Genomic DNA, 25,771 nt, shown 5'->3' with positions numbered 1-25,771 from the left:
CAGCCTGGACAGTGGTCAGGGAGTCCGTCAACTACACGCGGACAAGTGCAGGACTGTGTAAAATGCAAGTGGCCGTAAATCAGCGCTGGGACATAAACTGGACTCGCTCACCGCCAGCAAACCAGTGTCCCCTTGTTGGCACACACACAAGCAAATAGCTCGTGAGAGTAAGGGGGACCTTTATGGCGGGGGGGAGGCTAGGCAAATCACCTGGCGGCGTGACACACGCAGCCAGACACCAGGGCGTTAGAATACCACACAGAAGGGGCATAGAGACCAGAAAACCATTATCACTGGCCAGGGTACAGGGACAGTTGTGGGCCGCCCTTCGCATTTCCCAGGCCCTTGTAAAACTAAGGGCCCCCAAAATATCCCCTCTCAATTTCTACTAGTGCGACTTCTCCTAACCCTAGGTTCCGTCCCCAACACCCTGGGGACACAGGGCTGCTGTCTTAGAGTGAATAAAGGCTCTCTCTTAAAATTCAGTATTGCTTAATTACTTAATATGAAAAGAAGGAGAAACTTACAAGATAGCGGGTTGGGGTTTAGAGGTAAATAGAGAAGAAAGACCCACTAAAATTTAAATAAGAGCTTTTGAATGCTGTCCATCTGGGTGACTGCGCGTCGAAACAGAGCCCCATGAGCTTTTACGCGTCGCCGAGAGGCTAAGGCTTGCATACTACGATAGAGTCAAAGAGCTCTACGGACGCTCCCTGCAGTCTTGAATGCGAATTGGCAGGGCCACGCGGAGAGAGTCTCTCCACGCATGCAGGTACTGGAGCCTCCCTGTGGATAGCTGCAGCGCTGGATGCCGCGTGCCAGCGGGAGACGAAAAAACACACCCGACGCACAGTCACAGCGCTGCAAAGAGCCAGTGTACCAGGCCAACGAACACTAGTGAGGGAGGTATACACCAGGGCTCAGGGCACTCTGTGACCTGCCATCCTAAGCCCACTAAATGCCCAGCAGCATAGTGAATCACTTCACAACCCTAGAGTGCATCCCGCCACCACATCAGACTCTACTGAACGCTCTGCAGCCACCCATCTCATTCCAAGCACCCCTCCGCCTCTCAGCGTCTGAGCCCTGGATGCCTGTCGCCAGTCACTGGCATCTCCTGACTTGCTACCAGTCTCCACTCATTCTTATGACCCTTCATTGCGGGTCCACTTCCAAATTCCCGGAACTATTTCATCTCACGTCTTTTTTTTTGTTCCGCCCACCTTATCTGAATAGCCCGGGAAGAGTGTGAGGCTGAAAAATTTGCAGCTGCATGGGAGGAAAAGGGAGAGAGTATTTAAAAAATATACTTTAGAAGACAATGGTCTAACTCTTTTCATGGAACAAACTACAATGCACCTACATGCACATTGTTTCACTACAAGTCCATTGCATCTTAATATCTCGGATATGCCTGCCGGCTGTACGTCTACTACAGGATGCGCAAGCGTGTTATCAGGAGATCGTGTTTTCGCGCTTTGGTCATGCTGGCATGAGTATACACCGAATGTGTCTTGTCGTCGGTTCCATGAGTTCAATACCAGCGCCCTCCTTTTCCCAACTAGCAAAGCAAGCCGGTTTGAGATGCTTCGTCTTGTAAGTGCAGCACCAGAAACCCATCCATGCTAGTACTAATAAGAAGATCACTGCTAAACACTGCCTCCTTTCCCCAACTCCCCCAACTTGCCGCTGAGCAGGAAAATCTCTGAGCCAAATGCGAAAAGCTCAGCAGCCAATCACGCCCCCTACCCGGCTACCCCCCTCTACCCGCCTAACCTGCAGGAAGGATTTCTTTAGCCACAGGCAAACAGCCAGTGAATGCCATCTCTGCCCTTACTAAAATCCGAATTCAACCAAGTAACCATGAACAATATCACTCTCACTGAGAAACACAGCAAGATAAAGAACGGATCGTGTTTGAATGCCAGCAATCACCGGGACCATACACACAGGCCGGCTCCAGACCCACGTGCCAAGCGCGTGCTTGGGGCGGCAGCCAACGGGGGCGCTCTGCCGGTGCTGAGGGGCTGGCAAGCACTCTGGTGACCTCTCGCACAGCGTCTCTGTGGAGGCTACCCATTCCCGCAGCTCCGGTGGATCCTCCCCCAGACGTCCTCGAAAAGGTCCGCCATCCCGCGGCTCCGGTGGATCATCTACAGGCACGCCTGCGGAGTCACCGTGAGCGGGACTGGCTGACCTCCACAGGGCTGCGGGAGGTCCCACTGCGAGCGGTGGACGGCGAGCGGCAGAGCGCCCCCACGGAGCCGCTGTGCTTGGGGCGGTGGAAACTGAGTAGAGTCGGCCCTCATATACTCGAGCTAGGGCTTTGTCATTATGATACCAGATTACTTGCTAGCTGCATGGCATGGTCAAGTGTCCCTACCATGAGAGAACGAAAAAGCACGCGCTGCCAAAACCTTATGCAAAGCTTTTGGATACCTTCAAAGGAGCTTCCCGGAGTCGTCCCTGGGAGCAATTTCCGCTCCATCCCAGACTATGTTACAGACTATTACAGTAACCTGTACTGACCGTCGATTGTGTCCGCAAGTCCTTAGGGCAAAGTTATCATTAAAAAACACTTGCTTTTAAACCATGTCTTAATTATACAAGGTACACTCCACAAAGGTCAACTTCCATGGCTTACATTGTCTGGAATAGTTGCTTGAGAAGGGGTGGACGGGTAATCCGCACGGTGAGAGAACAGCTCCTGGCTGTTGGGAAAACGAGTGTTTGTTGCTCTCTGCAAGCCGTCTCTCCTCTGCCGCCGTCATCTTTACTCTGCCACAGAATCCCAAGCCATGCGCAATACACGGCCTGCCAATACGTGTAACCCACTCGACAGCATCATTGACGAAGTGGATTCAACGCAACGAAAGCCAGTCAATTCTCCAAAATGCTTAGTCCGTATAAGGTGGCCCACAGGATTCTCTGCTCATTACACCCTACCTCGGGAACTCCACGACAGGGGTGAAGTAAGTGGTGGTGACCCCCCAAGAATTGCAGCAGCTCAGCAAGAAAGCGGCATGTTTTAGGCCGCTGCCTGGACCTTCCCATTTGCTTCTTGTGCTTCTGGGGCTTCTGAGTCTCCCTAACTTTCTACACTAGCATGTAGCTGAGTCCCCTGTGGCCCTCTCCTCAATGGCCTTGGAACATTTTTCAAATGTTTCTTTCATTTCGTCTTTGAACACGATTCTGTGCATGATTAGCATGGAATCCTCTCCCCATATAGCGATCAGATCCAGTACCTCCCATGCAGTCCATGCTGGAGCTCTTTTTTGATTCTCAGGAGACTGCATTGTTACCTGTGCTGATGAGCTCTGCATGGTCACCTGTGCTTGTGAGCTCTCTACGCTGGCCAAACAGGAAATGAAATTCAAAAGTTTGCGGGGCTTTTCCTGTCTACCTGGGCAGTGCATCCGAGTTCAGATGGCTTTCCAGAGCGGTCACAATGGTGCACTCTGGGATAGCTCCCGGAGACCAATACCATCGAGTTGCGGCCACACTAACCCTAATCTGACATGGCAATACCAATTTCAGTGCTACTCCCCTCGTCAGGGAGGAGTACAGAAACTGGTTTTAAGAGCTCTTTATATCAATATAAAGGGCTTCGTTGTGTGGATGGGTACAGCGTAAAATTAGTTTAACGCTGCTAAATTTGGTATAAACGCATAGTGTAGACCAGGCCTCAGTGTTCTGTTTCATTATTCCTTGATGGCTCCGAGCGAGCTCCAGCTCTGAAATAGCAACAAGCCCTGGGCACATGCCAAGTGGAGTTCCCTGCTCTAGCTGCTCGTTCAGACTGGAGCTCCTTCCTTGTTCAGGGCACAGTCTAAACTGCTGCCTAGCAGGAACTAAACACCCTAGTAATCCCATATCTCCACCCAGCACAGGCCCCTGCCCCATAAGCTGTACCCCCCACCTGCTTCCAGTGCATTGCCTGGGCTGGCTGAGTGCCATCCAGCCAGTCACCTCCCCTCCGAACCATGCCTGTATGTGCTTGTGCCCCATACTATGCAATTCTGCTTGGCCTGCCCTGACACCTGGTGCCATCGGGGGAGGGTGACGATCCTCAGTGCACTAGTTACTAGTCCTCCTTAGTTCTGCGGCCTGTGGGGGATATCAATTCCTCCCTGGAACTGTGAGCCTGGCTGCATGACTGGCAAATACCCCCATCACTGCCTGCCCCTTCTGCAGTGAGAGAGAGACCCTGGCATGTGCTGGCTGCAGGGCACTAGGTTGCAGTTTCCTCCAGAACCAACTTGTCCAGAGCCCTGCAATGCTGCCACTTCCTTGCTCTGGACGAGATGCCCAGCCTTCAGCAGAGGAGGGGGAAGCTGGGTGATGGGGGGCAGGGTGTTCTCTGTAACTGCGGGGACCGTTCCCGTCCTCATCTGTCCATGTGGCGTCAACTGGTTGCAGTATCCAAGAGTCCCTTGTTTGACTCTATGATATGTGCCTCTTCCCTGTTCATTTTGTGTTAGCTGATCTCCTTTGTCACTACAGTGGCACATTCACTTCTTCCCTGTGCCCCTCGCTGGGACTGGGGGCTAGCACTGCATGCTAACTGCCCCTAACCAGGCACAACTGTTGGCAGGACAGAGATTGAATGCCCTGCAGTGTTAATCTCCTCTAGGGAGTGGATTAGTAGGAACCAGGCTGGCTGCTTTCCCTGTTCTTAGAGAGAGACTGAGAACCTCTGTGAGCCAAACTTTTCAGGGGATGACAGAAACCTTCCAATAATTTTGTGTGGGTGGGTCATTTAATGACAGGGGCCTGTGTAGTGAGAAGCAACCAGGCAGGTGGCAGGTTGAGGGGAACAGGAGAGTGCAGTTCACTATGGCTTGATATGCAGATATTTTCTGAGCAGTAGCCCTGCAGCGAAATACCCAGGCTTTGGTTAGGACATAGGAGGGGCTACTCCAGGTGTGTATGCATGCAATTAATTTCTCCTTACAAATGCATTGGTTTTAGCTGGAGGATTAGGCCTCTTAAGTGCTGGATGAAGGTGGTAAATCTAATCAAGAGGATTTGGGTTCCCAATCCCTATTTATCTGTATGAGGGCAGCTGTGGGCAGGTCTGACTTCCTGTCTCTCTCAATAATAGCAGGTGCCCTCAGTTCTGAAGGGGATTTTCTTCCTTTTACAGGTGTAATAGTCTGTTTTTCCATGCCCCATCCGTGTTACTCCAGCCCCTGCCCTCTGTTGAGCATGCGGTTAGTGTGAACTGGGTTCTTCTCCCCCTAACTCTGCCACTGAATTGCTCTTTAGCAATTTGCTTCCCCTCTCTGTGCCTCAGTTTCCATATCTGATAAATCGGTCATATAGGTGCAAAGGGCACCATCTAAGGAGTAGGCCTTTAGATCAGACTGTTGCCTCTTCAGGTTGGGGATTGGGCATCATACAGGGGCTTGTACCCCATGCTTTGGGGGAAGGCAGCAATTCCACCGGTTAGTTAGGTGCCTTTGAGGATCTGGGCTCATGTGGCTGTAATATCTTCACCCCTGAGCGGGGCTTTATGCAAATCACCCCCTGTCCGTGTCCATGAGAGCTTAGCTCCCTCGGCCGATTCCGGAGAGGGGCTGCGGCACCGGCGGTTTCGACAGCTTTATGATGAGTGATTTATTTTCCCGTTCACAAGCCAACAAAAGGGACAGTTGTAGCACAGCGAGGGCTGGCTGGGCAGGACTCTTCCCCCTCGAGCCTAAATCCTAGGGCGTGAACAAAGATTTTTCTCCTCAACACGCCCCCCCCCCGGTCCATTCACACCCCCTTCTCTCCGCCCCTCCGGTGAGGGGAGCCGGCCTCCGGCAGTGTCCCAGCCCAGCAGACCCCTCCCTGCAGAACGCGGCCAGGAGCCAGCCGAGGGGGGCCGGGCAGAGCGAGCGCCCGGAGCCTGGCGCACGCACACGGGGCAGGAGCCGGCGTCTGCTCGGCGCTGCAGGGAGATGCTGAGGAGGCGGCGGGTCTTCGCAGTGGAGCAGCCCTGGAGCCGAGGTGAGCCCCGCGGGGGTGGTAGCCGCGGAAGGGCTGGGGACGCCCTGGGCTCTCTCCGCTCCCTTTGCGCCCCAGGGCTTTCCAGCGCTCTTCAGTGCGCAGCTGGCTCCGGGGTTCCTGCCCCCGCGGACAGGCGCTGAGACTCCTCTGCCCGCAGCCGAGAGCGGCCCCAGTTCTCCCCCCGCAGAGCTTCTCCTCTCCACGGGGCGCTCTCTTCTTCCCCGCGCCTCGCAGGGCGTCTCAGTGCCCCCTTGTGCCTACGCCCAGTGCGCCCTGTTAGTAGGGAGCGAGTCTGGTCCGCGAGGTGCGGGGCTCCCTGCGCGGGCTCCTGTTTCCCAGACTTTCCCTTGGCCCCCTCACCCCCACGCCAGCCCCTTGTTTCTGGGCGCCTTAGGGAAGGTTTCTGCTCTGGGTGCCTTGATGGGTGTATATTTCTGGGGAGCTTCCTGCTCTTTGTGGGGCCTGCAGGTACCCTAGGGCACTCCCTGCTCCGTGCACCGGAATAGGGGTCAGTCGGCTTCGGATTTGTTTGCCGTTTGGGCTCTATGCGATCCAGCCCAGGCAAACAAACTGCCCCAAGGCGCAGTGCTCCACATTGCAGCTCCCTCTCTTTGAGGGAAGGGGCGAAGCTAACTTGGTCCGGAATGGGCTTGCCCCTCCCTCAGTTCTGACCTCCCCCGCACAGGGGGCTCCTGGGCTGGTGTTCCTCTGCACTGGGGAAGGGGCTTATGGAAGGCCAGTAGGTGCCAGCACTTTCTGCTGGAGTTCCTTTGGAGGAGGGGGAAGGGGTGTATTCACAGCACACAAATTGTGCTTCCTTCTGGGGCTCACTCCTTCTTGGGGTACAGGTCTCCAGAGTCATCCCTGGCCATGGCTCCTATCAGTAGTTTAGCCCAGAGCAGATGTGTTTCCATTGAGCTAGGCACACTCGTACTTCCACTGTAGTTCAGTTGTTCTCAACCTTTTCCACACCAGAACCCCATGTTACACAGAAACATGTTTGGGACCCCGCCATCCATCCATCCAGGCAAGGAGTGTAGCTAGGGACCTCTGGAGCAGAGAGGGTAACTGCTTTTTCTAGTGCTGTTCTTGACACCTCATGTCAAACAAGGCCATGTCTCTGTAGTGCAGCCACTATCCAACTTGCTGGTGAAACCGGTTTTCTTAACCAGTTTAGCGGTGTGTTGGTGTGGACCTGGCTGAGCAGTGGAGACTCAGACCAGCTCATCTGTGGCTTTGTCTGTCCCACCAGGATTGCCGCCCTCCAGCCGAGATCACAATACAGTCCCGTGAGGAGCAATAACACTTGTGCTACTCTGTAGTTCAGAGTCCCAGAACGATTCCAGTGGGGCTCAGTGCTTTGGGTGTGGGGGGTCCAGCAGGGGTTTCCTGGATTCTGTTCCTGGCTCTGCCAGTGACTCGCTGTTTGACATGCAGGGTGGGGGTGTGAGTCAATCTCCCTTCTGAGCTTAGCTCTGAGTTCAGCCCTGCCCTATTTCCCCTGGATTATTTTGAACCGTATTTCCTCTTTCAACATGGAAAAGGGGACTCCTCAGAGGAGTAGGAAAGACACAGCCATGCAGGGAAAGGAGCTAGAATGCAGGAGAGAGGGAGCTGGAAACCATTCATAGTGAGAAGCCAGCAGTGAGTCTCTGAGCTCCCTGCATGGGGGCTGTGTACATGCCACACCTATGTCCAAGTGGAGGTATGCCATGGACAGCTGGCTCAGCTACATACTGGAGAAGGCTAGCAGGTTTGGAACTGATGACAGAACAAGGAGGCTTTCAGCTCTGGTTTATAGGATCAAATCCAACTCAGATCCATAGTAACTGAAAGCCCCAGTTCAGCTACAAGTAGCCACAGGTGTTAGCAGCAGACCAAGGCAAAGAACTGAGCAGGCCATGCAGGCAGGCTGAGCTCCCTCTTGGTCAGCACTGAGGTATGTTGGCAGCATGGACATGTGGAGAGGGCAGGGAGGAAGCTTATGCATCAGTTACTGGTGCTGGGCCTGTCCTGGGAATAAGGAAATTAGCAGGGCTGCGCTAGCATGAGCATTAAATACACACGTGTGTGTGTGAGAGAGAGAGAGGGTGGCAAGAGGCCTCGTGTATCTGTTATAATTTGTTCCCTCCAGTCTTTCCTTGTAAAACTACCCTTGTGTGTGTACATTCCACCCTACCTTGAAACTGGGGGTGGAGCTAACAGTCCTGCGGGCTGATGGAAATATTTGGGAATTACTGGAATTCGTATAAAAATGTCCCTGCAAGGTGGGGTTTTTTGGCCATTAATTGCAAAGTTGTTGTTTAAAGGAAATGAGGAATGCTGCAGATTTAACTGCTGCCTGTCTGACTGGGCATTAATCTGCTTGCCAGGCCTACATGCATTTGCCTTTTGATTGCATGTGCTGTTTAGGTATCTGTCTTATCTTGCTCAAAAACTAATAGGCTCTTGATAATCTGCAGTGTATGGTATAAATGAAATCTTGGTCTTGTGCCACTTCTGTTTTGGTCAGGATACTTCCTGGAATGTGAGGCAAATGCGGTGTGGTCTAGTGGATCGAGCATGAAACCAGAGTCCAGGAATTCATGAGCTGGTGCATGACCTTGGGCAAGTTACTTAACCTGTCTAGTATCTCTATCTTAGCTCAGCTGACTCACAACACCTTGTGAGGCAATTATTGACTGTTCAGACATAGCTCTGGCACTGAACCATACGTCTTCAAAGCAAACTATTGTAGTAGCATTGTTTGTGTATGATTAACTACATAAAGAACTAGCTGAGAAGCTGTCCTATGGTGGGGTGCAAACAAGAAATTATGTGGTTGTGTTGGATAGTCTGTGTGTCCAGGTGTGGCCCTACATCTTGGTCTCTAGACACAAATCCTGTCCTCTCTGCCTGTGAGGATTAAATCAGCCCAATGCAGGGCTCTCAGGAAAGGAGAGATGCCCTCCCATAAGACCAACTCTGCCAGACAAAATCCTCAAATCTGGGCTCTGCCGGTGACTTGTTCTCTCTCCAAAAGTGGTTTCCATTGGCTGCCACAGCCTGGGCCCCACACTAGGCTCAGCACAATGCCATGCCCGACCCATACCATGACATGCGCTTGACCACAGCCAGCTCCTATGTTTCAGATATAGGTGTCAAAAAAGCTAGATATCTAAATCAATGTTTAGGGCTTGTCTACATGGGGCGTCTTCCACTTCCAGTATATCCGGAGTTAAGCTAATTCAGCATAAATCTGTCCATATGTGAAACTAATCCGGAATCGTTAATCTGCTTTAAATTCACACCCTACCTTAGTCCAGTTTAGTTTTCATGTGTAGACAAGCCCTGAGTGATCTAACCCACTTTTCAGATGTGCTGAGCACCTGCAGCTCTGTCTGAAGTGGGAGCAGGACACTTGTCAGTTCTGGAAGATCTAGCTCAGGAGTCAGAAACCTTTCAGAAGTGTTGTGCCAAGTCTTCATTTATTCACTCTAATTTAAGGTTTTGTGTGCCAGTAATACATTAACGTTTTTAGAAGGCCTCTTTGTGTAAGTCTATAATATATAACTCAACTATTGTTGTATGTAAAGTAGATAAGGCTTTTAAAATGTTTAAGAAGCTTCATTTAAAATTAAATTAAAATGCAGAGCCCCTCAGACCGGTGGCCAGGAGCTGGGCAGTGTGAGTGCCACTGAAAATCAGCTTACATGCCTCCTTCAGCACAAGTGCCATAGGTTGCTTACCCCTGATCTAGCCATTTACTCAGGGTCCTAACTGTTGATCTAATTACCTAGCTTTGTAGATGCTCACATTTGAAATGTTGGTGTCTGTGTGGTTGTCTTTCCGCCTCCTCGGTCCAGATTTAAGATTTGTTCTTAGTTCGTGGTAATCTCAAGAGTAATACTTTTGCTTAAGGAAGGAGCTGAAATAAGGGAATTGGGAGAGCTCTTTTTGCTAAAACAAGGAGAGGTGTGTGAAATAAACTGGTGTCCTAGTAGATGCACAGTCAGGAAAGTAACTGAAATACTTTCCTCATGGATTGTATTTTCTAAATGGACAACCTACCCTAAATTCTCAATGGCTGAGGGACAATCTTCACTCATTGCTATATTTGCTTTCCACAACCGTCTATATAACTTTTCATGAGTGATGTACCCGAACTCTTGGCTGCTAATATCTAAACCATATTCTTAAATGTATTCACCTACGTTTGGGTTATTGCTGATTACGCACTATATGTATCTTACGACTTTAAAAACAAACTTTGTATTGGTGGGTAATCTAAGCACTACACCCAGATGTACAGACACTCTTTTCTTAACCTGTGTACTATATCATTTTTTAACGTTAGTTTTAATAACATAATAAAATCTGAAATCCATGTTGCTGATTGGTTGTCCCAAAGCCACTCTTGACCCCTAAACCATCATATTGGGCCATGGGTGGGGTCAGCGGGTGGAAAGGCTTCTTAACAGATAGCTAGACCATCTGGACGGCTTCCTCCCATGTAGCACCTGGGGGCATGTGCAACTGCCAGTGGCTCAAAGCCTAGATCCACCTGTCTGGCAGCATGGGAATGAAAGCTTGTCTATCTTGTCTTGGAGGATCTGCGCTCTGGGCCCCTCCCCCCACTTCCTGACACTTTCACACTGTGGGTTTTGGGCACCTGTGATGGGAGGAGATGTGAGACTGCAATTCCAAGTGAGTCTTGCTGGTTACGTTGCGTGCAATTATTGCGAGGTGATGGCAGATGCATTCCTGCCTGTGTCTCATGTAGATAAGCAGTTGACCCAGCTATCTCACTGCTGGGCCCTCCCCAGGCAATGCAGCATCCATCCATCAGGGGAACTGAACCCAGCCCAGCTGCACAGATAAGTGTCTTTGGCCTCTAATGTTCCCAGGATGCCAGAGAGGGGGGGAAGGGATGGTGTTGGTTTCTAGAAACATTCCCTGTTGGGGGGCTCTGGGGCAGGCCCGGGCTCTGGGGCAGGCCCGGGCTCTGGGGCAGGCCCAGTCTCTGGGGATGAGGGAAGGCCCGGGCTCTGAAGGTGCATGTGGCAGTGGCAGAGAGGCCGATCCCAAGCCGTTGTCTCCCCTAGCAGAGACCTGGCCTTGTGGCTTTAAGCTGTGTGTTGCGTGGGAAACGGCATCTTGTCTCCCAGCAGAAAGTGGGTGACTTGTATTCTCTGGGCAGTGACTGGAGACTGTGGGTCAGGCCCCCACCTGAGGAGCTGGCTGCGCTGACCCCAGTGTGGGGCATGGGCTGTGTCGGCCAATGGAAAGCCCCTTTTCCATCCCTGCTGGAGAGGGAACGAGTCACTGGCAGAGCCCAGATTGGGGCACCTTAGTGTCTGGGTCGGTCTTATGGGAGGGCATCTCTCCCTTCCTGAGAGGCCTGCGTTGGGCTGACTTACCCTCGCAGGCAGGGAGGACAGGATTTGCCGCCTCATGGAACCCGTTGACGCTGCAGTGGATCGTGCTTTCCACCTGGCCTCCACAGGATAGTGCTGGGCTCTGTGTTGCTAGCAGGTCTGTTCCCTCTGGCTTCCCTGATCAGGCTGGGATATGTTGTCCCTAGTCCAGAGGTGGGTAAGCTACGGCCCTCGAGCTACATAAGGCCTGTGGGACCCTCCTGCCCGGCCCCTGAGCTCCTGCCCTAGGAGGCTCACCCCGGCCCCTCCCCTGCCATTCCCCCTGGCCCGCAGCCTCAGTTTGCTCCGCCGCCAGCGCAATGCTCTGGGCAGTGGGGCTGCAAGCTCCTGGGGCAGCGCAGCTGCAGAGTCCGGCCTGACCCGGTGCTCTGAGCTGTGTGGTGGCGTGGCTGGCTCCCAGCGGGTGGTGCTGCTGCCTGTACTGGTGCTCTGGGCAGCGCAGCTCTAGTGCCGCCAGCCACCTGTGCTCCAGGCAGTGCGGTAAGAGGATGGGAAGCAGAGGGGTGGGGTGGATAGAGGGCAGGGGAGTTTGGGGTGGTGGTCAAGGGGTAGGGGTGCGGATAGGGGTTGGGGCAGTCAAACGGCAGGGAACAGGGGGATTGAATAGGAGCAAGGATCCCAGGGGGGCAGTCAAGAAGGAGGTGGGGTTGGATGGGGCGGTGGGGGACAGTCAGGGTCAGGGGTTTCAGGGGACAGGGAGAAGGGGTGGTTGGATGGGGCAGGGGTTCCAGGGGGGCAGTCAGGAATGAGGGGGGGTTGGATAGGGCGGTGGGGGCAGTCAGGGGTAGGGGTTCTGGGAAGGGTCAGGGGACAGGGAGTGTGTGGGGGTGGATGGGGCAGGGGTCCCTGGGGGGCCATGAGGGGCCGAGAATCGAGGGGTGATAGGGGTTGGGGGACTTGGCCATGCCTGGCTGTCTCGGGAGGTACAGCCTCCCCTAACCGGCCCTCTATACAATTTCCGAAACCCGATGCGGCCCTCAGGCCAAAAAGTTTATCCACCCCTGCCCTAGTCAGTATCCCTAATAGCGATGGGGAGCTTGACTTGTGTGTGCTAGTGGCAAGGGAAGTGTAGAAACAGGGCTCTTAAACCCTGGTGCCTGCTGACAGCGGGAAGAGTGGGGCAGGGAGAGCTGTGCTGAGCTGGGAAGTTTTCACTCCGTGCAGCAGGGCTGTAGTGTCCAAATGAAAGCACCACCTGCTGACAACCCTTGAGCCAGCACCCTTCCCCGGGCTGGGGGACACTTGACCCTCTCACGGAGTGATGTGGTGAGAGTGGCAGTTTCAGCGGAGCCTTGGCTCGCTCAGCGCCAAGGAATGTGGTTTGCGCCTGGTGCCAGGAGGGAGCTGTTTACAAAGAACCTCTGCAATGCGATTCACAAAGGACTTGGGATCTGGGTCGGGCCCCAGGGGATGTTTCCAGGGAGACTTGGGACGCGCAGGGCTGTCAGATGCACGCTTGGCAATAGGCTGCAAAATGCAGAATGAATCCACCAGTCTGGGTGTAAGAACCTGAAGTCAAAGGATCCCAATTACTAACCCAGTCGCTGCGGGAGGGCTGGGGTCACAGTGCAGGGAGATGGATGCAGCTTCCAGGGAAATGGCGAGTGACCCTCTCTGAGCTGCCCTTGCAGAAACTAGCTCAGACCTCTGTGTTCTGCAGCCAGGGGCAAGGCAGGATCCATCCCTGCTGCCCACTCCAGTCACAAATGTCCCAGGGTATGGCTACACTTAGAATTTCAAAGCGCTGCCACGGCAGCGCTTTGAAGTGTGAGTATGGTAGGAGCGGCAGCGCTGGGAGAGAGCTGTCCCAGTGCTGCACGTAAACCACATCCTCTACGGGTGTAGCGTGCAGTGCTGGGAGCCGCGCTCCCAGTGCTGTCGCCCTGATTACACTGACGCTTTACAGCGCTGTATCTTCCAGCGCTCAGGGGGCTGTGTTTTCACACCCCTGAGCGCGAAAGTTGCAGCGCTGTAAAGTGTGAGTGTAGCCATACCCCCAGGCACCAGCAGCTCCCATCCCTCTCGGAGAGGGTCCTGCAGCCAGGTGGCGCTCTGTTGGGAAAGCATTCCCTGATAACTCTCGTGCCTCCAGCTCATCTCCCCCACGTATCTGTAGACAGTTACTGTGTCCTCTACCCCTAATGCACACGCCTCTCAGGGCTTCATGGAGGGTTGTGCTCTGGCTTGGAGGAGGTGAGGTCCCAGGCCAGGGGAAAGGAGTGTGATCAGGGCAGCTTGAGTCCTTACACCTGCGGTTTGCCTGGAAGGCTGGAAACCCCAGGGATGGGTGGGGGATGGAGGAGAGGGAGCCTTGCGTCTTCACAGTGGACTTTTTTGTAGGAGCAGACCCTAAAGCTGAGAGTGAGGGGCGGTGGGTGGAGGAGGTGGATGGAGAGGGAGGACTCTACCCTTGGTCCAAGTGGTGAGAGTCCGAAGGGGACGCAGAGGAGCTGGCTCTGGATAACGGTGGGCTGTTGTAGCCCTGAGGCGATGCAGTAGGATACTAATGCTTCGGACTGCGCCTGAGCTGTTCATGGGAAGGGCTAGGGTGATGGTGGAGGTGGATTTTTGTCCCATAAACAGCTTAGCTGAGCCACGGCTTGGGGGTGGGGTGGAGGATTCAGTGAGGGGACAGGAGGGTGGGTGTCTTCCTTTTCTCCCTGGGGTGTTTCTCTTTATCCAGCAGCCCAAAGTTATTCAGGAGAGGGCTGGGACAGGAGATGCTGCATAGAAGTGCATCGGCAGAGCTGTGTGGGAGGCCCAGAAATGGACTGACAGCGGGGGGCTGTCAGGGTATCGGGGTGCATCAGCAGAACTGGAATGGGGAGCTCAGAGCTGGGAGATGAGGTTTCTCAGTAAAGCCAGGTGGGAGTCGCTGGTCAGGAAGAGCAGGGCAGAGCTGTGGGAGTGCACTGGCCTGGAATAGCTGGGGAGCTGTGGGCCAGGACTGAGGTGCTGGCAAAGCTGCGGGTCAGGATTAGCAGCGTGGGGGGCGAGGCTTGCACACAGCTGGCCGACTGGTTCTGGGTAGAACGATCCTTTCTGTGAGGGCTAGATTGACACACACCTTGTAAAAGGAGGGGAGCAGGGGCAGGGGACTGCAGTGGCTGGCCCCTGATGTCCCAAGGACTACAGAGATGCATGTGCTTCTCTTTACCCTTTGCACAAACTTCCATGGTGAACTCCCTTCCCTCACCCCACACGCAGAGCGTTTTTCTCCCTGAAACTCCCCGCCCGCCTGAATCACCAGGAGCTGCGTTGTTCTTGGAATTCACATGGAGCAATAAGGGATAGGCATGAGGCAGGGAAGAAGGCTGGAGTCAGGGGGAGGGCTTGCTGGCTGGGCAGGTACCATATTCGAATAGCCACAGGTAAGGAGGAGACAGGGCTGCAGTGCTCTGGAGGAGGGATAGAGCCAGCCTCTCTGACAGTGCATCTCCCTTGCCTCGTAGATGGCGCACGGAAGCTCTGGGAGAGCTGTGTGGTGTTAACCTCGGCCAGCGTCTACCGCAAGCTGCAGGAAGCCTCCGGAGAGAGCACGGATCCCGCTCCCGAGCCACAGCGGGGCAGCAGAATGAGCGGTGAGCTGGGCCTATGGGGCCCGGCCGGGTCGCCAATGGAGCCTGGCCTCCCCCACCAGCTGGGCCTCTTCCCCAAGAGCGGGCGGCTCCTCAAGTCGGAGTCAGAGGACTCCGGGGTGGAGATGGCGGGCAATGAGAACTCACCCTCCACCCCGCTGGGCTCGGAGAGCAGCTTCTCTCTGGACTGTCTTGATGGGTTCCAGCTCTCCACTGCAGACTCTGCTGCCAGTGACCCAGAGGAGGGCTGCCCCGAAGCAGAGGGGCCAGAGGAGCCGGATCCTCTCCGGGAGCGGGCCTACCTCCGGAACCTGTCGGTCAGCAAGAAGCTGGCCCAGGTGCTGCAGCGCTCCCAGAAGCTCCATGCGCCCAGCTGCTCTCCCAAGCCGCTTGGCCGGAAGAGCCTGAGCTTGGTGGAACTGGAGCTGTTGGCCTCCTACGGCTTGCAGGGGCTGAGCGGAAAAGAGGGGGCTGCAGAGGGACACAGCCAAGCCCTCTCCAGCCACCGGAGCCTGGAGGAACAGAGCACTGAGTCCTGTGGGGAGGAGGCAGACGTAGAGGTGAGTGCCAGGAACAGGCTTCCTTGTGGTTCAATAGGGGCTGGCTGGGTGGAGAAGAGGGACAACTCCCTCTCCCACCCCCCCCCAGACCTGTAGCAACTGGACTGACTTCCAGCAGGTGTGGCCTCTATGGGGCCAATGGGTTAAGAGATGTTGTGGTTCTATACGGAGCAGCAGCCTCATGTTGATGCCATAGTGTAAAGGCAGCAGCAGCTGAAACACAGCTTTCTGGGTGATGTGGGCCGCAGGCACTGCTGCGAGGAAACGTGTGCGCTCTCCCCTGCATTGGGGGCAGGGAAGACAGGATGGCTATCACCCTGCCACCTCTAGCCCATTTTGCCACAGGCAGGGTGCGGTGGTTTCAGATAGGGAAACGCTCCACATTGCCATCCCATGACACAAGCACGTGGAAGTGCCTCTAATTAGATTGTGGTGTCGTCACTGCTCCTGTGATGACTAAGCTGGGATGCTTCAAGTGGCGTGGACAGAAGCTGGGCTGGTTGTAAGTGGAACTGGCACAATAACTGACTTTCCAGTTTGCTGGCAGTACGAAAAGTCGGGAAAAAATTAGTTTGGGGTCAAAGAAAAGGTTTGGTTTTGATGTCAAGGTTTTTTTATTGTTGAAACTAAATGGAAGGAAATTTCAGGGAAAAAAAGTCGTTTTGAATCGAGACGAGGCGGGGAGGTAATATATTTTATTGGGCCAACCTCTGTTGGTGAAAGAGACAAGTTCTGAGCTGCACAGAGCTCTTCTTCAAGCTCCTCTGCCTCCCCCACCTTGTCTGTCTGTCTCTCTCCTGTCCTGGGACCCACGCAGCTACAACAACACAGCAAACAATTTTCAGTTGAATCATTTTGACTTTTTTGTTTGGAATTTTGTTGTCCATCTCCCCATCCATTGTGATTCCTGCGGCCCCCTCTCTCTCTCCCCAAAAAACAGCACCCCCCCATTCAAGGCGCTGTCTCGGAGTTGCTGAATCTGCATGTCCACATTTTGGCTGAAGGTGTTGGCCAACTATAGTCATGAGGTTTCACCTGGCTCCTATGTCCAAGCATCCTGGTGATTCCTATCCTGAGATGTAGTGCCCTCTGGTCATGTGACCTCTGTTCTCTTTGGCATGGAGGCAGTGCCAGTTCCCCATGTAGGGCTAGCCTGTGGGTCATTGAAAAGGAATTTGCTGGGATCCTGTCTGCGTTGTCCCCCCACAGCTGCTTTGCTGGTGTACCTGCCCCTCTCCAGAGCACTCATTCCAGGGTCCCGATGCCATGTGCTGGTCCATGCAGCGTGGCCTGCTTGATGTATGCTTGGAATGACTCATTAGGACTATTGCTAATGAGCTGACGTGTAGAGCTCTTAGGTCTTACATCTGTGCTTGGCTCTCCTGGGTTAGTGGCAGTGTGGGGAGAGGCCAACTGATCCCATCTCCTCTCTCTCACTCCAGGTGGTTGGCTCCTCCTTTGCCCCTTAGAGGTCCCAGGATGTCTGTGGGGCCTGTCCAATGTACAGAGCCCTCTGGGGATGCTGTAGTCCCTCGCCCTGCGTGTATTGATGGATAGTGGCATGTTGGGGTCATCCCCCAGGGCTGGTGCAAGGAAGTTTTGCACCCTAGGTGAAACTTCCCCCTTGTGCCACGCTCCCCTCCATGGCAGCTAACCATGCCCTCTGCCTCCCATCAGAGCCTCCCCCCCTACGGCAGCTAACCCAGCCCCCAACCCGAGGAGCCCGCTGCCCCCCCACCCCCGTGGCAGCTAACCCTGCCTGGGGAGGCGCATGGGCCCATGGAAGTTAACCCCGCCCGGGGAGCCCACCCCTGCTCACCTCAGCTCTGCCTCCTCCACTGAGCACACTGGTGTCGCTCTAATTCTCCTCCCCGCCCAGGCTTGCGGCGCCGATTGAAGGAGACTTAGAGCTGGGCTGTGTGCTCAGCGGAGGAGGCAGAGTGGAGGTGATCTGGGGAGGGGAGGGGTTCCCCTATGCGCCTCCTCACCGTTACTGTGGACCGCCCTCCCCGCGCGACCCCCAACCCAGCTCACCTCCACTCCACCTCCTCGCCTGAGCGGGCTTGTAGGTGCCCTCAACCACTAGGGGTCCTAGGTGGCCGCCCAGTTTGCCTAGTGGTTGCACTGGCCCTGCATCCCCCGCTCTGACTGCCAGGGTGAGGGGCAGCTCCTACAGGCTAGGTGGGGGTGGCAGTGGGGCTGGGAGCTGGTGGCAGCCCTAGGGAGGAAGTTTTGATGCTTGGCCTGAAGATCTGAAGCTCTTTATAGCTATTGATAACCCTCACCATCTTCCTGGGAGATCCCGTAACTGCTACAGGTTGAGGAGACTGAGGCAGAGAGAACCAAAGGAACTTGCCCAAGGTCTGTGGCTGTGGAACTGACTGTCAGTCCATAGTGCCTGCTGGGTTGGTGTGATTGCTGCGAGCCATGGGGAAGTACTGTACAGCTGCAGGGGAACAGTGAGATGGGATGGGGGTCAATGAGCCCCCCCACCCTTGGGCTTCGGGGGGCCAGGATACCACTAGGCCGAGCAGACGAGATCCTGTGTTGCCAGACAGAACAGTCTGCTGCTGGAACTCCTCCCTGCTCCTCTCCCCTTCGCCCTGTGGGGGCAGCTCTCCAGCCCCCTGCAAAGCAGTTCCCCAGACAGGAGTAGCGCTGTGCAATCCCTGCCCAGCCTGAGACCCCCTTCCAGCCCAGCTGCTGAGACTATCCAGTGTCTGGGGCCTTCCAGGGGCTGGGCGTCTGGCAGGGGGGTTGGGACACAAGAAGGCTGGGTAGATATGGAGAGGCCCATCGGCTCCCCACAGCCCTTCGGACTAGAAGCACAGGATCTGTGGGAGTCTGCTGGGCTTCCCTGTCTGGGCTGGTCACTGGCCAGAGCTCTGGCCTGTTACCTGGAGACACCGGAGCTCAGTGCTGCAGGCTGCATTCCAGGGTTTGGTCCAAGGGCCAGAGGCCAATGGCAGTGGCAGGATACAGGTGCTATGCGGACACACAGATGCTGGATCCATTGACCTGAGATGGGATTGCCTGGCTGAGAGGAGCTGTTGGGTGGGGAAGAGACTGCTGCTCCATGGACTTTGTGCTTCCCATCAGTCTAACAGGGAGCTTGTACTTCCAGCTGATGTGGCAGCAGGCACAGCACTGCTGTGAGGGAAGTTCATAAGCTCCCCAGTAAGCAAAGGGGGGAAATGACCTGAGGGAACATAAACTCCATTCAGCCCCAACCCCAATTACACAATGAAGTGTTTAACCACCCTCTGAACGCAACCTGTCCTCTGCTGCAATGTGTCCGTCCACAGCTCTGTCCCTCCCCGGTGCAGTGCGTCTGTGCACTGCTCTGTGCTGGGAAGTGGGAGGAGGTGTAGGACTTGGGGTGTCTCTGTAGGTCCCGGAACGATGGAGCTGGCAGAGTTCAGCCTCTGCACCTTTGGCTCCTTGCTTGCTCTTAGAACTGAATAAGCCCTGAGCCCTATCTCCTCTTGGATCGTCCCTGGCATAGATCCGATTTCCCCGCCCCCTCCAAAAAACCCACAAACAACCCACTCTCCCTGTGTGAGGAGAGGGATGGAGCCAGCCTGCATCAGGTATAATTGGGGATGCCCTAGTTTCATAATCTGATTTAAACCCCTTAAACAGCTGCTATCTCTCTAGCTACCTCTCCAGAGCGTGTGTGGCTGGGGAAGTGCCAGCAGTCAGGGGGCTACAGGGGTTGGATGTGGGGGAGGAGGAAATCTGACTGTGCCCCCAGCCCTCCCCTGGGAGTCCTGCAAATCCAGATCTCCGGCTAAGTGCTTCGCTCTGCCCTGACCCACCCTCAAGGGTGTGTTGTGGCGTGTTCATGGCACGGACCCTGAGGCTAGCACTGTGGGAGAGGCTGGAGGTGGCTGCATCAGCTATTCACATTGGTGCTGTTCCTGGGGAGGCCAGTGTGGGGTCTGGGAGCCAGGAACTGATGCAGAGGGCATTGCAGTCTGAACACAGCCCTGGTTGGGAGGATTCTGATCTGTCCCGTCCTGGCCACACCATGCAGATGGTCCCCAGCTGTGTGTTTCTAGTGCACTGTCTATGGGATGGGTCCCCTCTAGTGAATAGCCCCTCCATGGACTTCTCCTCACCCTGCCCCCCAGGTTACTGCATTTGTTTCTGGGCACCTTGACCCCTTGAAAGATGTTGACAAACTGGGGGAAGCAACAAGTGTTGCCCTGGCTGGAGTGACTGAGGGCTGCAGGTCGTGCCCTGTCCCCAACGCTGCCTGTGCCTGACGCTCTGTGCTGTGTCATCCCCCAGGTGCAGAGAGACCTCTCTTTAACCCTCCCAGGCCAGGGCCTGCGCTACCTGGAGCACATCTGCCTGATGCTGGAGAAGGTTGCCCAACTGCAGCAGGCCAACCTGCAGCTCCAGCAGCAGCAGAAGGCGATGGAGAGCCGGCTGTGGGGCCAGCAGGCTGAGAATGTAAGGCTGGCCATGTGGAGGTGGGGGGGCACAGGGGAATGGGAGTGGCTAGGAACCAGGGTGGGAGGGCAGTGGCTAGGTCTTACCATTCCTTAAGAGAGGATGCAGCTGCTTGTCCAGTTGTATCCCCCGGAAAGGGGCGCTGCACACCTTGCAGTTGTGTGATCCCCTTGGAGGAAGGTGGGGTGCGTGTGTGTGGGTCCTCTGTCCTCTTAGATCTCCAGCCATGGTGGGGCTGTCTCAGATACACCTCTACCTCAATATAACGCTACCCGATATAACGCGGTATAGCAGCGCTCCGGGGGGTGGGGCTGCGCACTCTGGTGGATCAAAGCAAGTTTCACCTATAACGCAGTACGATTTTTTGGCCCCTGAGGACAGTGTTATATCGAGGTAGAGGTGTACTTTTGAGGAAGAGGGGGAAGGTAGGTCTTCCCTGGGTTTTGGGATTTATTTTGCCATGAGGGTGGGAGTGGGAATGACTAGGGGTCTCCCCTCACCCCCCAAATCCCTGCAGCTGCTTTTTGCACTCCATGCATCCTCTCTGCCTGGCAGGCAGAGCCCTCTGAGGAGAGGCCATGCAGAGCCCCAGAAGAGCTGGGGCTGTCCCAGCCAGAGCCTGAGAGCAGGGCGGAGGTGGAAATGCAGGAGGAGGATTTGCCTCTGGACTCTTGGAGGCCCCACCCCTTCAGGGCGTGCTTGGCCTCAGACACTGGAGTGCTCCAGGACCTGATCAGGAGCTCAGGTGAGTGAGCCCAGCTTGAGTAGCAGCTCCAAGTCCCAATCCCTTCCCCTGCAAGTCCTGGCGGCAAGGAGCTCCCGACTTGTGCTGGATTGGGAGGGTGTGTGTAAGAGGGAGAACCCCTCCCTCTCTACACCCCTGAAATTAATGAGACCCTGTCATAAATAGATAGCCAAGGGTTAATGTTTCTTTTACCTGTAGGGTTAACAAAGGGAACCAAACCAAACACCTGACCAGAGGACCAATCAGGAAACTGGATTTTTCAAAGTCAGGGAGGGAATTTTTTGGGGTCTGAGTCTTTTGTCTGTCTCTCAGCTATGAGAAGGTTCTTTCTATCTTCTAATCTTCTGTTTCCAAATTGTAAGTACAGGTAGAAAAACAATATAGGCTTTTATGTTGTTTTGGTTGTATTTACATGTGTGTGTTTTGCTGGAATGTTTCAAATTGGATATCTTTTATAATCAGACTGTTTATTCATATTTTCTTATAAGCATAGCCCTGTATGGTCACTTGATACAGAGATTATGTTCATGTCTTTTTTTTCTTTTTTATATAAAGTTTTCTTTTTAAGATCTTGTTGAGTTTTTCTCTCTGGTAGACTAAGGAACGAAGGAAGGGGAATTCTCTTTGTGTTAGATCTACGGAGGGTGAAGCTCTGCAGCCCAGGGAATTGTGTGGGAGGGGGGAAGAGAGAGAAAATCATTTCTGTTTCCTTGTATTAAGGTTTGTCTCTTTGGAAGAGAGGAGACATGCTTCTTGGTATTGTGATGTAAAGAGATTGCCATCAGTACTCTCAGGTTAGCCCAGAGAGGAAAGTCTGGGTGGGAGAGAGGGGAAGGGAAATGGGTTATTTCCCTTGCGGTTAAGCTCAGAGCTTCTGGGTCTTGGGGTCCCTCCAGGGAAAGTTTGGGGGACCAGAGCGAGGCAGGCGCTGTAATTCCTGTCTGGTGGCAGGGAGATAAGATCCAAGCTGGTAATTAAGCTTGGAGGTTCATGCTAGGCACCCACAATTTGGACGCTAAGGTCCAGATTTGTGAAAGATGCTTATGATAGACCCATGCTGTGCAAATTGAATGTCCTCGCTGGGGTGGCTCATTCCTTGGGGAGGGGGACAGGGCTGCTGCTAAGGATTTCTCCACTCTCCCGTGAATATGCCCCCCTCCCTTCCAATCTGGCAGCAGCTTCCCCACTGGCCACTTTCTCCTTGTAGAGCACTGCCACATGCCCCGTTGGGGCTGGGTGTGCTGCCCCCGCTGGCCTGGGAAGAGTGAGATCCCAGACCAGGAAGTCTATCTCCCACCCCCACCCCGGTAAATGCCAAGCACAGGGTCTCTGGCATTAAAAAGGTCTGGGCTCTAAAATTAAGCTTGGTGAATGATGGCTGAGGCTTTTCCCAGGTGGGTATACAACTCTGAAACCATTAAAGCAGGGAGTACTGACCCGACTCTGCCCATGTGGTGCTGGCCCTAGTGCTAGATGGCCTGGGTCTTCTCCCGGGGGCTGCGTCTGGGCTGGTCGCTTTAACTCAGCAGATAATGGGTGCTGATGCTGTCTCTTCCCTGCAGAGAACGAGCCAGTCTGCTCCAGGAAGACAGCAATGCACTGCGTCAGCTCACCCACCCTGCTGGATCAGCCAGACTGGGGAGCCCATACCCTACCGCCAAACATGAGACCCAGGGTAAGTTTCATTCCCTGCAGAGCAGGGGTGTAGGGGAGGGGAGGGAGAAAACAAGGATCCCCTACGAATTCCATGTGAATCATCCTGATGCTGTGACAACCCTGTATGTGCATCTAGTTCTGGTGCCTTTCCTTACCTGTGGTGGGCTGGCACTTACCCAGTGTGTCTAACTCTTATTGCCAGAAGCTGGGAATGGGCGACAGGATGGATCGCTTGATGATGAGCTGTTCTGTTCATTCCATCTGGGGCTCCTGGCATTGGCCACTGTCGGAAGACAGGATACTGGGCTAGATGGACCTTTGGTCTGACCCAGTGTGGCCATTTTTATATTCTGTCTCTCCTGGTGCCGCTTGCTAAGCAGCTCTGCAAGTGAGAGTAGCGCTGTGCAATGCCTGCCCAGCCTGATCCCCACCCTCTCCATTTCCAGCAGTTGCAGGGGAAGTGGCTTTTTGGAAATGCTTCCTGACAGCCAGCAGCTGAGACTCTTGTTTATCCCTTCCCCACCACTCTACCCGGGGAGGGGTTTGGGGTTCCTCTGCACCTCCCAGAGGGAAAGCGCTTCTTTCTGCCTTGTCCGTGTCTCCTGAGGGAGAGTTATCCCTAAGAACGGGGGTTGGGTGTTCGGGTGCTAGGGCTCTGGCTTGCTCCTACGTGGCAGGAGAAGCCGCTGCCCTCACTCCTGCCTTCCTTCACCGCTGCTGTCACTCTTCCTCTCAGAATAACTGCTCGCACTGGGGGAAAGTCAAAGTGCTGATCAACAGGATCACCAGGAAATCCATCCGGGCCAGCGAGCCATCTCTGTTCAGGGAGTCTGCTGTCGACAGCAGACACTGTAGGTAAGGCTGCCCTAGCCTAGAGACTGAGCAGGGAAGAGAAGGCAGCTCTTTGTGAATAGACTGCTGGGAAAGCCCTGCAGACCTTCACCCCAGCTTGGGTACAGATGGGGGAGAGGCAGAGCAGGCTCCCTGTGACGCCCAGCCGTGCCGGACGGACCCCAAGAGGGGAGTCAGTCTCCATGGCCCATTTGATCTATGGCCTCTCTGCTGAGGAGGCCAACAAGGGTACCAGGTTGTCCTATCTGTGATGCACAGATTCCAAGGCCAGAAGGGACCATTCTGATACCAGTCTGACCTCCGGCCTGCCTAGCGCAGGGCAGAGAAGGTCTCCAGAATAATCCCTAGAGCAGATCTCTCTTAAAAAAAATAAATAAAATAAATAAAAAATTGAATCTTGATTGGAGAAGTGTCAGTGCTGGAGAATCCACCGCGGCCCTTGGTTAGTTTTTCCAATGGTTAATTACCCTTGAGGTTAAAAACTTACCCCTGATTTCCAGTAGGAATTTGTCTAGCTACAACCTCCAGTCATTGAATTGTGTTAGACCTTCCTCTGCTCGATGGCAAGAGTATTAAATATTTGTTCCCCCTGTTGATACTTAGACTCTGATACTTCACCTGCTCTGTATTAAGCTAAATACATGGCGCTCCCCGAGTCTGACACTAGAAAGCAGACTTTCTCATCCTTTAGTGGTTCTTGGCTCTTCTTTGCACCCTCTCCAATTTACCAACATCCTTCTTGTGGGCAGTTGGTCCCTAGAACTTGTTTCACCCAGGCCACCAAGCCATCAGCAGGTGGGAAGATCTCTCCTTGGTCACCACCACCCGAGGACCTAGGGATGGGAGGCCCCATGTGCCATTCCCCCGCAGCCAGCTATTTCCCCCCAGGAGCGCCCCCTCCTGAGAGGCTTGTATATGCTGCCTCTCCCTCCAGCTGCCTAAGGATGAAACCGTGTACTGGGCAGGTGCCAGCAACCGGGACCCTGGGAGCAGCAGCGTGCCAGAAGGAGCAAGGCATGAGCTGTTCATGGTACAGGGAGCCTGGGTGTGAGTCAAGGGGAGAAAAGAAGCTGAACCCACTGCCCCTAGTGGTGCAGTTGGAGAAGTGCCTCCCAAACCATCTGCCCTGGGTAGGGCAATGCAGCTCTCTCTCTGCAATGGGGACTGAAAGGAGTGGCTGAGGGAGAACTGAAGGGGACAGCTGTTTCTCCCTGCCCCGTGCCTCTTCCGGCTTATTATAGGGTGGCAATGGATGGCTGGGATCCAAAGGACTGTGGGTGTAATTTGCTGGCTGGTCTGGGCTTTGATAGGGGAGCACGTTGCCCCACACTGGTATATGGTGTCCCCACCCTGACGTTTTCCACCCCCTGCTCTTCCCTTGCAGTCTGGAGGCTTCACTGGAGAAACAAGGCTCCCACCCCAGGAGGAGCTTCCTGCCAGCACTGGGGGTGAAGAAACACCGCTCGAAAACCCTCTTTGTGCGCTGAGTGCCTCGAGGCTGCGGGAGCCTCTTGGAGACATGAAGGATTTAAAGCTGCTGAGTCTTCCCTGCCGTGAGCAGGGGAGCAGTACACACGCTCCACGAAGGGTCCCCTTCATCCCACTGCCCCCTTGACGTTGGTTTGGATTGCCCAGTCTCACCTGCTTTGGTGAGGTTGATGGGATTTCTGGCCCTTCTGTGGAAAAAGGGCATTGCTCTGTCGTCTGTTCCTGTGGAGCTATGATATTGAAGCCAAGCAGCTGTGGATCAAGCCTGCTTTAGACATGCATGCTTTCCCTACTAACCTCTCGCGGTGGGCATGTGTAGGAGGCTCGTTCCTCCATTGAGGCAGGTCCTCAAGGACCCTGGTTTAGCGGGCTCTGGTGTCTGTTTCCATGCCCCCCGCCCCACACATACACACACACCCTTGCCCAGCATCTCCCCCGGGTATGTCTGTCTTCAGCTGGCTGGTTCTGAAATCTTGCTACTTCCTTGCATGCAGTGTGCAGCTGCAGAAGCTAGGAGGCGCTCTCACTGCTAGGTGACTCTCTCCCACCACCGTCATCCTCCTGTGACTGCAGGCAGCTCCAAGGCTGGTCTTGGTATCAGGGTCTCAATAGTGAGTAACAAGGAGCATTGACCACTGGGCTGCTCTCCTGTGAACCTTAACTGAACTGTGGGGCTGATCTGTGTGCCACTGGAAGTCTCCCTTCCTCCTGAGGTGATATCCATCCACGCTCCTCTTCTGTTCAGACCCCTGCCTAGGCTGGGGTTCCAGCTCTGGGGGTCTCTGCACAGCAGTGAGAAATCCCCGGCATTGTCGAATGTGAACTAATTCATCTGACTGCTTAGCCCACCACTACTAGCACCTGGTCATTTTGTAAATTCACCAGTGTATTTGTATGCAATGTATTTATATGGCCTCATGGAGAGAGGTGCTTATGGAGTCTGATGGATTCTTAGACACTTAAAAAAATAAACTACCACTGAGTTTTGCATCCTGATTTGTAAAGCGAGAGGTGGGGGCATCC

At 54.5% G+C, this 25,771-nt stretch overlaps 1 protein-coding gene across 1 annotated transcript in view; it reads left to right on the top strand.

Annotated features, from left to right (window-relative positions):
• Positions 1–25,771, top strand: part of C2H8orf58 (chromosome 2 C8orf58 homolog) — a 26,031-nt gene extending 260 nt beyond the window's left edge. The window contains exons 2-8 of the mRNA XM_075062006.1: positions 2,089–2,238; positions 14,864–15,549; positions 19,843–20,007; positions 20,563–20,752; positions 22,315–22,427; positions 23,145–23,263; positions 24,645–25,771. Of these exons, the coding sequence (XP_074918107.1) occupies positions 2,089–2,238; positions 14,864–15,549; positions 19,843–20,007; positions 20,563–20,752; positions 22,315–22,427; positions 23,145–23,263; positions 24,645–24,747 (1,526 nt within the window). The 3' untranslated portion in view covers positions 24,748–25,771. The remainder of the gene's footprint in view (positions 1–2,088; positions 2,239–14,863; positions 15,550–19,842; positions 20,008–20,562; positions 20,753–22,314; positions 22,428–23,144; positions 23,264–24,644) is intronic.

Source organism: Chelonoidis abingdonii, chromosome 2 (genome assembly GCF_003597395.2).
Source record: "Chelonoidis abingdonii isolate Lonesome George chromosome 2, CheloAbing_2.0, whole genome shotgun sequence".
In the NCBI taxonomy this organism is placed as follows: Eukaryota; Metazoa; Chordata; order Testudines; family Testudinidae; genus Chelonoidis; species Chelonoidis abingdonii.
Note: the sequence above shows the minus strand (reverse complement) of the source record. Positions and strands in the feature narration are given on the sequence as shown.